At 42.4% G+C, this 13405-nt stretch overlaps 1 protein-coding gene across 3 annotated transcripts in view; it reads right to left on the bottom strand.

The window, feature by feature from the left end:
* The window catches only part of URB1 (URB1 ribosome biogenesis homolog), a 56727-nt gene that overhangs the window by 24934 nt on the left and 18388 nt on the right, over positions 1 to 13405 (bottom strand). For all 3 annotated transcript variants that reach the window (XM_082055021.1, XM_082055022.1, XM_082055023.1), the window contains 7 exons: positions 12203 to 12325; positions 8558 to 8670; positions 7213 to 7332; positions 3782 to 3898; positions 2995 to 3133; positions 1738 to 1908; positions 495 to 691 (listed from right to left, as the gene is read on the bottom strand). In XM_082055021.1, coding sequence (XP_081911147.1) covers positions 495 to 691; positions 1738 to 1908; positions 2995 to 3133; positions 3782 to 3898; positions 7213 to 7332; positions 8558 to 8670; positions 12203 to 12325 — 980 coding nt within the window. The remainder of the gene's footprint in view (positions 1 to 494; positions 692 to 1737; positions 1909 to 2994; positions 3134 to 3781; positions 3899 to 7212; positions 7333 to 8557; positions 8671 to 12202; positions 12326 to 13405) is intronic.

Raw genomic sequence — 13405 nt, 5'->3', positions numbered from 1 at the left:
CGAGTTCTGTGCTAAAACTGGGACTGAAGTTCCAGAAGCACATGTGTACAGTCCCATCCTCACAGAGCTAGTCACAGGTATCCCATGGGGAACCTGCACATGGTCACTGCTGGGCTAACAGAAAAACGCATGAACACTGAGCACAGCTGGTCTGTGCATGCCCAACCCCATACCTGGGTGACACCAACCACCATAATCTGGTTCCTTGGGCCACACTGTATTTTATGCTACACTGTGCCTGATAAGGAGCTGAACTCTGAGTGGCTGCATACAACCCCTGAGCCCTGGCTTCACTTCCCAGCCCCAGCACAGACCGCTTCTGTCATTAGAGAAAAGCCCTTGAGCAAATTTGAGTCACAACCTGATCAAGAAGCAATATAGAATTAGCTTAATGTAAATGCACTTTCTGATGGAAATGTAACCTTTATGCAGTGTGAGGTTTTATAGTAAGTAATACTGGCTCAAGCATTCAAGTGACTTCAGGTATGCCATACCACAGGTTGCTGAGATTGCTGGGGTATCCAGAGACTGTAGTACTGGTTAAATCGGTAGAGCTGAGGATACTTAGAAACTTTCAGTGACTGCAGATCTTTATCGTAGAGCTGAAACATCAAGCAGAGGGCAAGAGGATCTCTTTGAGAGTGCAGGAGGTCAGTGAAAACAGCAACAAGATACTCTATGATGTGTGCTCCTAGAAAAGCAAAATAAATAATGAAACCTCTGTTAACAAAACTAATCTGAAGGAGCAGACACTAAGGCAATCCTCTTTCCTTAAGGCCTGGGCAGCAGGCCATATAGGATCGTTTTTAAAAGCACTGAACAGGATTAAAAGGTGTTTGTGATAAGCTAGACAAGTGTTTCTGACCCACTGAGGTATCTGGAAAAATCCTCCATACAGTAGTCTTTGCTTGATGTTAATAATCACCCCACTTTAAGATACATGCTCAGGTTGGCCTTTCTCCTTCCAGACACGCATACACTAACTCCACTTTCACTATGTCATGCTAAACTTGTCTATATTTTGACGAGTAAAGACCCCAGCCCCGCACCACCTGAGAGCAGAACAGATATGTACTGGGGGGAACACACCCAGGTTAACATGCACTGGTTAAATATGGAGGATTTTCTTTCAGAACAGGGATGCTCAGTTGCTCCCCAGGTGCTATTCAACAGACAAATTTACATAGGGCTTAGTGAGGCACTGTGGAGTTGGCAAATCCCGCTCTGAGGCCAACTGCTGCCCCTGTGATACCTCGCTCCTCCAAATCCTTTCCTCAATAAGGTGGTAGAACTTGGCAGCATTCAGCCCTGGAGCTTCCAGGTCAAGACTGTATATGCAGGAAAGGTATCTCTGCTCCTCACATCCCCTCTAAACTGTGCTCAGAGCCTGGGGTCATTTTCCTCCTCCATTTCCCTGCATCTCATATGGGAAAACTGGTTTCTTCTAACCTGGGCAAGTTTTTTTCCCATAGTAGGAACTCCCTGAAGTCAAATGGCAGTTCATAGAATGCCCAAATTTCCACCTGTTTTCTTTTCTCCAGAAACCCAAAGCTTCTTTAGGGTCAGGAAAAAAGGACAGAAGCACCTCATAAGCTTTAATGCTTCTCAAGTAGGGAATGCCATGGCAAACACCTCCTTCTGCTTGCAAGGAAGACAATAAAATGAAGCTCATTCAGTAAGGATGATCCCACTTCCAATCCACTAGCACAGATGATACCAAGAAACAAAAGTCTGTACCTGTCCCATTTTCAGTCTGAAGCAACAGCATATTCCTGGCTTCTAATGCAGCAGGGACAACAGCACTGAATGGAAATGTTTGGATAATCATGTCTTCATTTAAAGTGAACCCAATTTCTTCATCCAAGCCATCACTGCCCTCAATTAGGACATCCACCATATCCAGGACATCTATTAAGTGGGAAAAAAAAGTAAGCAGAGGGTTCGGACTAACTAGAAAACCACAGAAGTAGAATCCAACAAGACAGCTTCTGAATTCCCCTAGCAGAAAAAAGTATGAAAGACACATTCATCTAGCAATGTAATGGTAAACACAACTGTACAATTCACTGTCTCCTACAGTGTGCTTACCTTTACTTCTTGCTTTTCAACACTGCTGTACAACTGAGAGAAGAAAGGGAAGGGAAGAGCTACATCACCTACCACTATCACAATGGCTTTAGGTAAGGATTATCAGAGCATAACAGTGACAGGAAATACATATGGCAAAGTATGAAGGAAGCAGCCACTTGCCCACTAAAAGAACATCCTGACTGAGCAGTCCTTGAAGAGTTTCTCAGCTCTACATGGCCAGAGAAACAAATCTTGGTCATGAAAGAGTCAAAGACTGCTTTAACATATGAAGAAAATACCATGTATTCTGTGGCTGGTATTACACCTCTGTAGCAGTCAGCTCAAGGCAACTGATGCACATTGGTATGGAGTGTTAAACCACCTCAACTATCCTACATTTATGTACTGCAAATTCCTACACATGGACTGTTACAGCACAGCAACTAGCATGTGGTAAGTTGCCCAAGTGTCCACATCTGCAGAATTTTTACTTTGTCTGCAGTAGAGCTGTGACTGGTCCCAAAAAACAGGAGCAGCAAAATTCCAGCTGTGTGCCAGGGAGTAAGTTCGTTCCCTGGGCGCCTCATCCCTCTCCTCCTGGATGAACACATATGAGCAGCCCCAGGGAGAGGAACTGTAGTAGTTTTAATTTTATTTAAAAAATGCTACTGCAGAAGTATGAAGAGAGATTTAAAACACTGTTAAAATGGCATAAGTCCATAAAAAATTACTTTTTGGGTTTAAGTGGTAACTTTGCAATTGAGACTTCTACCTCTGATACAAAATACAACTGAAGGGCAGAATCCCGTAGGCCCTTACTTAAGCAAGATTTCTACAGTTACCAGTCATGAGTCTGCAGATTAGGGCGTGAAAATTTAGCACAAAGTCTCGGAATCCTCCGTTGTTGAAGGAATCATCACATACCGTCAATGTGAGAGACAGGGATGCTGACGTTATCAGAGTCTTGTTTAAACATATTAACTTGGAGCATACTGGCTTCCTGTACAAGGTCTGCTGCTTTATCTGTATACGGATAGGGGTTTGTCACCAGTTTCAACAGGATCTGTCAGGAAAGGTTGAGAGAGAAACATAAGTCTACAGGCTACCATATCTTGTTAATACAGACTATGTGCTAAAAGTGGTTGGAAGCTGGGAAAGTTTTAGGAGGACAACTTCCATACACTTCTGCAGGAATCTACCTATGGTTACTGCTGTGCATAGGACACTGGGTCTGAAGGCAAAAGAAATCTCCACTGCAATTTTGCATCTGAAGTGCTACCACAGACTCAGTCCCTGGGCAAACTGCAATGAAAAGGAAGCACTGGGCATTTAACATCCTGAAAGGTAAACAAGAAATGTCAGCTTTTGTTGTAAAAGATGACAGTTTACTCAGGTCTGATAATTTTGGCAGGTATTGCCACATAAAGAGGAGATAAGAGCTACCCCCTCTCCCCTAACATTCTACCCTTTTATCAACAATGCTGTAATAACAACTTATCTTTCTGGATTTAATTTTCCTCCAAATCATTTCGCTGTCCTCCCACCCAAGACAAGAAAGATGTCAGCTCTGTATAAAGAATTACAAACACTGCTTTTCTCAGAATTCATTCACTGATCTTTGACACTTTTCTCAATAATACCAAGAAAATAATTAGTTTCCATTAATGCTATTCTTGGCATTATTAGTCTGGCTAATTTCAACAGTAGTTACCCTTTCCAAAAACTGAATCACTGCTTCCTTTTTGTCTTCTTTTGTATTATCCAAGTGTCCCAGCCAAACTGAAAGTTCCTTCCATGTGTACTCGAACACTCCGCTGTCACGTAAAACCTGTCCAGAAAACCAAAGCAGGGGGTAAATAAAAAAACAAAACCAAAACAAAAACAAACCCCCAAAAAGCACAGATCTTTTAGAATAGCAGCTTCATGTTTTCTTCTTCTTGGAAAGAAAAAGAGTAAGTTGATGAAAAGAAATATCTGTCATTCTTACCCCCTCAGTTCAAGAGGCCTTATTGCTAATCACCAAGACTACTCTAACTGCAAAAGAGAGGGTAAAACTGAATGCATTTTTTAAAACAAAATCTCCCAAGACTGCATCGTCTGACCTCAGCATAACTAGGGCCAAGGCCTACTGTCTTCACCATGGCTGTTTTGCTTACTGCTCTCTCAGGAGGAGCACCAAGAGGCGATACATGACTACATTACAGATGACAGATGAAACCCTGAGCTTTGCCAGACACACACACAGAAGCTGTAGGAAAAGGGCAAGAGGCAGTCCTGGGCCTTTAAAAATGACCAAAGTAAAAGGAAAAATATGTCTTACTCTCTCACAACTAGGAAAAGTCAGCTGTGAGCAACTTCTTTCTGCTCCTGTCTTCTCAGAGCCCCTCCTCCTCTCACCTACTGTCTGCAGCACAAACCCAGTACAGCTCCGCTTGGTTCTTGCCCTCACACTGACCATGTGTATGGGATGGATCCCATACACACCCCATTCAAGCACACTGCCAACAGCTACTCACCGGCCAGGCCAGCCAGCATATGGCAATCTCACTGTGAACATCCACTCCCCTGTGTTAGGAACACAAGACTTCCAGAAGTGCTCAGGAACCCGCTCCAGCGCACACTGGGGCAGCGTGGAGCAGATGCAGAGGCCATTGTGCTATAACACCTGCAGCGCTGTAGCCCCTCTGCCACTTCCCACGGTGTGGGGACACAGAGTAAAAGAGCTGGTTGCAGCACAGAGCCACAGCCAGCGACAATCCATCTCACTGGTCCCAGGCAGCAAAAGAGCCTTGTATGTTGGACAGCCTCAGCAGAGCTGGGGTGTCCTCTGACCCATCACATCGCCTGAAATACAAGATGTTTCCCCTGCAACACAGGCTACAAGCTCTGTCTCACACACTGGTAAGGAAGGTGCTCCCAGGGCACAGCCAAAGGTAAGAGCCAGGATAAAGGCTGGCAGGACCTTTGGTCCAAGCACATCCTTCTGTTGTCAGCACTCAGCACAAGCCTTACTGAGGTCAAAGTTGCCTGGACACAGAGCACTTGTTCCCTCCACCTTACTAGAGCTTATTCTTACAATTTCAGGGGAGCAGGCTATACTGCTTTAAGAGGGTTGTACATCTTTATACCATTATAGCACGTAACAAAAAGAATCACACCCTTAAAAACTACCTGTAGGGAGGTTTTTGAAAACTATTGATGTAATATAAAGGAAAATCACTGCTAAATTAAATCTAAATCAGGCACCTTGTGCTTAGAAGAGTTGAGCAGACGGGTAAACAGTCAAATAAACGAACAGTGGCTCGTGACACAGCAAGGTCCAGAGAGTAGTGTAGGCATACTCACGGTTGCTGTGGGTGGTGAGGTAGACACAATTTTACCACAGTCAAGTAACAGACATTAACATATTTAGAATTTTTTGCCCACTTCCATGCTATCTAAATTCAGGCCCTTATCTGCGGCACCTAAATTAGGAACTTGGTGATCCTGTGCTTTGTCTGTAAAAGAAAGAAAGGAGGAGGATGCAGAAGAGGAGAAGGAGGAAGATCTGTCTGAAGGACAATCCAGATGACAGGCAATCTGAACTGCACAGTGGTAGAACGACCTGCTCCTCACTCTAAACAACAGAAGAAACCTTGACCAGCTTCCTAACTCCGGCACCTATGTTAAATAACTGCAATTACGCGGGATGAATCTGTGCTTTTTTTTCTCCCCACACACAAAATACAAAGGAAGCTATCACAGCTCATTTGTTCTACATTTACTCTGTGTATACCACCATCAGCTATAAAAATAACAACGCTGCTTACACGAATCTGACAGGATAATTCATTTAAAGAAAGGGGGAAAAAAGAAAAAGGATTCATTTTTAAATAACAAACTATTTTTGGTAGAGTCTCAAAATAGAAAATACACTTGCAGGTCTTGTGAAAACAGGCAGGAACAGCATGTGAAATCCAAAAACATGCCTTCCGATTATATGGCACTGTGTTGAAAAATAAGCAAAACACACTCATTAACATCTATTCTTAGCAGTCTTTCTGCTGACATAACTGCCCTAACTTCACTGCTCATGTATTCTTTTCAGAAAAAAATGAAATGGACTGAATCTAAAAGAGGAAACAAGAATGAGTCAGGCAGCCCACGTCTCCACTCAGCAGAAGAATCCAAATACACTAGAAAAACTGTACTGGGTAGATTTTAATTGAGATATTCCTTGCTGTGAGACAAAGCTAACCTGCCTTTAACTCCTTAGAGGGATCAAGGGCAACTAAAACTTAATTCAGTCACTGTAACTTGGGTGTAGTGAATTGGATGTTACAACTGCACTTTGTGATTGACACTAAATGCAGAAATTAAATGCACAAAGATGTACACAAACTTGTATGCCACTACTACTATAGGACACCGCACAAGGAGCCTTGTTCAGGGCTTAGAACAACTTTTTGGATTATCTGTTAGGGGAGACAGTTGTTTGGTTGGGTTTGTTTTTAGCAAAGGTCTCTACTTAGATAACTAAAATATGCCCAGTTTAAAAAAAAAAGGATACTGAAACTGACTGCTGCTGGTGCCCTTGTGAGACTTGTAGTTGATCAGCACTCCTTAAAAGTCAGATAACTTATCTAAATGCACAGAAGGGGATTTTAATCCATTCTAAAGACAAAAGTACTCCCTGCATCAGAGCTTATATCAGACTGTAACAAACAGGACTATTCTGCAAGGCCACAAGCAAACTAGCTAAGGCTTTCGGAAGGCTAGAGTGATGAGGTACAGATTAAATAGAGGAGGATAAAATAGAAAGATCAGATATAATCTGATCTGATATAATCTGTACTAACTACATCGGTTTATTACAGTATGGGAATTAATTCAGGCTGGGGGGGATAGGGAAATGCTATTTTCTTTATTATTTCATCAACTGTTGCAGCAAATTCAGTTAACAGCATTTACTTTCATAGAATATTTAGCCAATACATCGTTATCTTACAGGAATTTCCAAGAACAGCCATGGAAAACAGGAAAGATAACTGTTGGCCATACAACCACAGTAAAGGTATCTGCTTTAAGGAAAATTTTAGGATACAGAAATTTTAGACCAACAGGATATAGTGAAAATCCTGATATTTCAGACAAAACACTTACCTTGATGATCAGTTTTTTGGTTGAAATTTTCAGATGAGAATGGTTACTTGTAACAAACATTTTCATCAGTAGATAGAATACTGATTTTTCACCAGACACCTTCTCTGTCTCAGAGACATCCTAAAAGAAAAATAAATTAAAATTCCCCAGTATAGCAACACTGGACGGGATTATGTTGCGCTGAAGCAGATATGTATTAAAAGTATATTATTTTAAAGACCTGCCCAAAAATACCAAATGAATGGGATAATTCATACTACTTTGCATTCAGTGATCCAGGAATATGAGTGCAATGGCTTTTTTGGAAAATAGAATAATAGAGGAGCAAGAGAAACACCAACTAATACAAGGGTCCAAGATAAAGCCACCTTCCTCCCCAATCATCCAACCTACTTCTATTTCTGTTATCCCCAGGATTTCAGATTTCCTACCATTACTGTCTGAATAAGAAATAGAATGATTTAAGAGACTGATCCCCAAAGAAGAGGAAAATAATGCAAGTCACAGGTATGTTGAATGCTTTCTGAACATCAAATGACAACCCTCCAGCCACCTCCCCCACTTTTCTCCCTGACTTGCACTTGATACCCGACAACCAGAACCCCTTGTAACGTTGCCAGATTTGGCTTTTACCTTTTTTGTTAAAACTTGCCTATACTAGAAGGTCAAAGTCGCAAGAAAATAAATTAGCTTCTTTGCCTGTTTCCATGTTTTCCTTTACTTGCTCTAAACTCTTCCTCAGTTTTCCTTTATGGCCAACTGAAAAGGACAGAAAGTCTCCGCCACGGCAGGGTCACAGTCACAACACCCACGGGTCTCTCTGCTTCCGCACAAAGCCAGGCCCATTCTTTTCTCCAGATATGAAAAGCAGACTCTCTAAAGCTCTCTTGCTCTACAGGCTTGCAGTAAAGAGGAGAGTAGGGGCCCTGAAGGCTTCTAGTAATTATGGAGAGGAGTGAGAGACTTAACAAATGCCAGAACCATCTCTGGGAATGAGCGGGATGGCTCCCATCAGCAACTTATTTCTTCGGTCTGCAATCTCAGGATTTTCAGACAAGTGGAAACCAGCAAATTCTCAGTCTTGCCCCTCTCCAAGTACAAGAAGAGCTGAAGAAACCTTGTCCACCCTGCTTCAGGGAGGCAAAATTTTCTGTCCTTGTAGAAAAACTTCTCAGCTCAGAAGGGATTCTTCACTAATGCTAAGACACTAATTCCTACTGGTTTTACAAAAGGGTCACCTCCTAAAATGACTGGACTGGGACTAGTTTAAAACTAGGCAGTGCCAGATGTAAAGATTTGAGGACAACAGGCTGAAGAAACATAAATTTGCCTTGAAGTCTCTTACCTGTACTCTGAACCAGGCAAATTTATTCGCAGGAAGTTCCAAAGCCACTTTCAGTATATGGTGCTGCAGAACAGGAGGGACCTCCTCTCGCAGGCCCTTCTCAGTGACGATACCTGAGGTTTCAAAGCAACATGATCAATTTCAATTTGATATATCCCCCTGAGATTTCAGGAACGCTAACCATTTAGAGTTTTAAACCACCACTGTGACATAAGCTGACAATCCACAATTTTTCATACCACCAGATCCCCAGATAAACTATGGTTATGTTTGGCCAATCTAAGGCTGGATCCAGCCCTTAGTAGGGGAAGTCTAACACCCACCCCTGGCACAAGCCATCACATGGGAATACAAAATCTCTTCTATTAGTCTCAGTGACCTTGAAAAGCTGTGTCCTACAGGAAGTAAAGAGAATGGATAAACTGGAGATCCAAACACAGAATTTGAGTAGATAACAAATCTTAACGCTTATACAGTTATGTTATTTGCTACAGGCTACGGAACTTGACACTTTTGTGTGTCTCTGTATCACTTTTATCATCTGCTTACCATAACTGCTTTGGCATAGCCTCAGAATTATCCACCTCACAGGTCACACAGCTGTGCAGAGACACCCTCAGTGTGCTACAAAAATTGACTTGCCCACACTTTAACTGCAGTTAAGCTACATACAGAGATGAACTGTATAAAGCTTTGATGTCAGTGTGTTTTTCATAGTCTGTGTAGTACCCTTGTGGCCCACAATAGAGAACAACAACTTTTTAAAAGGCAGCATCACTACGAAGTCTAGCCTACAGTGAGACCAAACAATAAAGCTGCATCAGCTGTGAAAAGCACATATTGCTACAAGGTAGGAAAACATCCTGCCTTTGGAGTGTATGATGTTTCAATCAGGGCGAAGGGAAGGAATGACAGAATTCTCAAGCTGGCATCTGAGGGAAGGAAGCCTCATGATTAAATTACACCATCATTTTCTACCATATCATCTTTCATCAAAATTAATATCCAGGCTTACTTCACTACATTTATTTGAGAACGACATTTTATTTTCGATCCTGTTCAACTTTTTATTTCATACTGTAACAAAACATACCATCACTGAGATTTCTGCCTCACAAAAAGGTGTCCTGCCTTCTGTTCATTTTGAAAAAAGCAGACCAACGCAAGAAATAATGGGATGAACGGAATATGTGATCCAGTAAGTCACCAATTAAATCTACTTTGTCAAAGGGAGGAAAAACCTCATACATGAGACAGACGATTCAAAGGGTTTTTTTTGTTTAAAGCCTCTTTTTTAAATTAGCAAATATGATGCCCATCTACAAGAAGGGCTGGAAGGAGGATCCAGGGAACTACAGGCCTATCAGTCTGACCTCGGTGCCAGGGAAGGTCATGGAGCAGATCATCCTGAGTGACATCACGCAGCATGTACCGGAGAACCAGGTGATCAGGCCCAGTCAACATGGGTTTATGAAAGGTAGGCCCTGTTTGATCAACCTGATCTCCTTCTATGACAAGGTGACCCGCTTAGTGGTGATGGAAAGGCTGTGGATGTTGTTTACCTAGACTTCAGCAAAGCCTTTGACACTGTATCCCACAGCATTCTCCTGGAGAAGCTGGCAGCTCATGGCCTGGATGGGTATATTCTGCGATGAATAAAGAACTGGCTGGAGGGCCAGGCCCAAAGAGTTGTGGTGAATGGAGTCAAATCCAGTTGGCGGCTGGGCACAGGTGGTGTTCCCAGGGCTCAGTGTTGGGGCCAGTTCTGTTTCATCTCTTTATCAACGAACTGGATGAGGGGATTAACCGCACTCTTAGTAAGTTTGCAGATGACATAAAATTTGGTGGGAATGTTGATCTGCTGGAGGGCAGGAAGGCCATACAGAGGGATCTGGACCAGGTGGATCGTTGGGCTGAGGCCAGTTGTATGAGGTTTAACAAGGGCAAGTGCCAGGTTCTGCACTTGGGTCATAACAAACCCAGGCAGCGCTACAAGCTCGGGGAAGAGTGGCTGGAAAAGGACCTTGGGGTGCCAGCAGTGTGCCCAGGTGGCCAAAAACGCCAACAGCATCCTGGCTTGTATCAAGAATAGTGTGGCCAGCAGGACCAGGGCAGTGATCATCCCCCTGTATGCAGCACTGGTGAGGCCCCACCTCAAATCCTATGTTCAGTTTTGGGCCCCTCACTACAAGAAAGACATTGAGGTGCTGGAGCAAGTTCAGAGAAGGGCAACGAAGCTGGTGAGGGGTCTGGAGCACAAGTCTGATGAGGAGCAGCTAAGGGAACTGGGGCTGTTTAGCCTGGAAAAAAGGAGGCTGAGGGGAGACCTTATCGCTCTCTACAACTACCTGAAAGGAGGTTGTAACATGGAGGGTGTTGGTCTCCTCTCCCAAGTAGCAAGTGACAGGACAAGAGGAAATGGCCTCAAGTTGTGCCAGGGGAGGTTTAGATTGGATATTAGGAAAAATTTCTTCACAGAAGGGTTGTGAAGCACTGGAACAGGCTGCCCAGGGACGTGGTTGAGTTGCCATCCCTGGAGGCACTTGAGACATGTAGATGAGGTTCTTAGGGACATGGTTAAGTGGTGAACTTGGTAGTGTTAGGTTTTCGTTTGGACTCAATGATCTTAAAGTTCTCCAACCTAAACAATTCTATGATTCTATGACTTTTTCACCTGACAGACTTTAACTGAGGCATTTACATGACCCCCCCCTCCCTACACATCCCAGACCTGCCTAAATCACTAAAACACAGATAGATTCTCTAGCTTGGTAGCCTATAAGCTCTGGTGGCCCACAGACAGCAATGATGCCCAAACATTTTGCTTTCTCCTCCAGCCTCAATTTTAAATGGATGCATTTATTGTACCACAAACAGTACTGGAGGATCTTGCCCACAGTCCATAATTTGTGGCTCATCATCCTTGCAGGTACAGAACATCTACGTCTACTTCTTTTTGCTGTATGAAATACCCTCCGTGAATATGACATCAGAGACAAAAATGCAACAATATTGCCAAAGTGCTTCTTCATAAATTTTCCACAAGAGATAATACCATACGGAATACTGTTCTTCTCCATACATATCGACAAACTATGATAAAATAATTCAAAAGAAAGCAAACAGAAAAAATACTTGAATGTTAAACAATTTTCCAGAGGTGACTGGTGAACTGGTATGTCCTTCTCTCTCCCCCAAACTTCCTGTGAACTGTCCTTTTAAAAAAATTTGTATCACTTCAGCTAATAAGTTTGGAAATAACTTACTTATGTTGGACTGTTGACATAAGTCAACACTTATTACACCCCCAAATCTTATTAAGAGTTGGACATAAATCTTCCTCAGAAACATTAGCATTAAAACCCCATAAAGACCAAATTTTGCAAGAATACGACACACAAAGAGGAAGACTGTAGCACTTACAACAATCAAGTGTAGCGAAGCAGCTAAGGAATTTAAGAGGGCAGACTGCCAGGGCACTGCACAAATAGCAACAATAAATGCCAAGACAATGAAGAAACTTAAATGAGTTACTTTTAGAAAACAGTTCTTTATCCACACAGAAGAGCAAACATTCCCTTCTGCTGTGGACTTTGTAAATAGCCAGAGAAAGCAATGAAGGTAACAGAAATACCCATCACATACCTTTTAGCAGCTTGCTAAAATCAAAGTTGCTCCGTGCTACCAAGTGGGGCACAACCTTCTGATAAAGGCATATGACCTGAAGTAGCGCAGCTTTCAGAAATAGTGTCTCAGCATCATCTGAACCTAAACAAAGTGTTAACTTAATTAGTTTCTCCTTCCTTCATACCAAGAGAGCACAGTGTAGCACCTACAGTATCAAACATGAGAATTACTGACTACATTTCCAATAGATTTGACTATGAAATGATCAGTTATCTTCCCCACTAACAAGAAGAAACATAAAACCCATGGAATCTCCAGTTTAATTCCCCAGCATTATGGTGTGAAAACTTTTAACACTAAATCAGCTTGTTCAGCACTTAAATTGGCAGTTGCCATTTCTAACTTGATTCTAAAGTGTTCACACCTATAAAAGACAACCTCAGCATTTTAACACTCACTAGAAGAATCCAATCAGTCCCACTGCTGCCCAGTTTAAGGCTGAACAACAGAAAAAAGTGAAAAAAAAGGATATGGTCACACTGCTGGTTTCCAGGGACACTATTTTTACCTAATGCCCGGTAGGCTGGACTGTGGAACTGTATGAAACAGTACGCTAATTTATTACTTCAGTTAAAGATTTCTTTCTTTCTCTTCCCTCTTTCAGAATAATACTTTCTTCATGTGACCTCTTAGCAAGAGGAAGACAACAAATATCTGTATGGGAGAAACACCAACTACAGCTAACGCAGCCATCTACTTCTTAAGAAAAACTATTTGAGCAGCTAAATATTGTTTTAGTTTATAACATGAAGACACAAAAAAGCTACTTGTTATCCAGTCACTAATGAAAGGAAGGAAAATAAGTGAAGGGCAGCCAAAACTTTTTTTTAGCACCTACTTTTTCCCTGTTAACTGGATCTCCCTCAGGGAGCTATGAAGAACTGGCTGGATGCCATGCATAAACTTTGTTTGCCTGAGTCTCAACTCCCATTAAAAAAGAATTCTCTAGTGGCCAGAGTGCAAATAAAGCTGTAAAAGGTGAGCTGAGAGAAAGTGATACAGTCTTATCACCCTAATGTGCAGAAAAATACAGCTACAGCAGAGATTTGCTACCCCATTGGTTTCAGCAGGCACCCTCCAAATAGAGAGTCTTGAAGTGTGAGCATTGACAACTATTTTGCTGCCCAAAGCCACACGTGTAAGGACACACACTGAAAAACT

The sequence above is a fragment of the Streptopelia decaocto genome, assembly GCF_964273445.1.
Source record: "Streptopelia decaocto genome assembly, chromosome: 1".
NCBI classification, from domain to species: Eukaryota; Metazoa; Chordata; class Aves; order Columbiformes; family Columbidae; genus Streptopelia; species Streptopelia decaocto.
The sequence above is the reverse complement of the archived record's forward strand: the minus strand, read 5'-3'. Positions and strand labels throughout refer to the sequence as shown.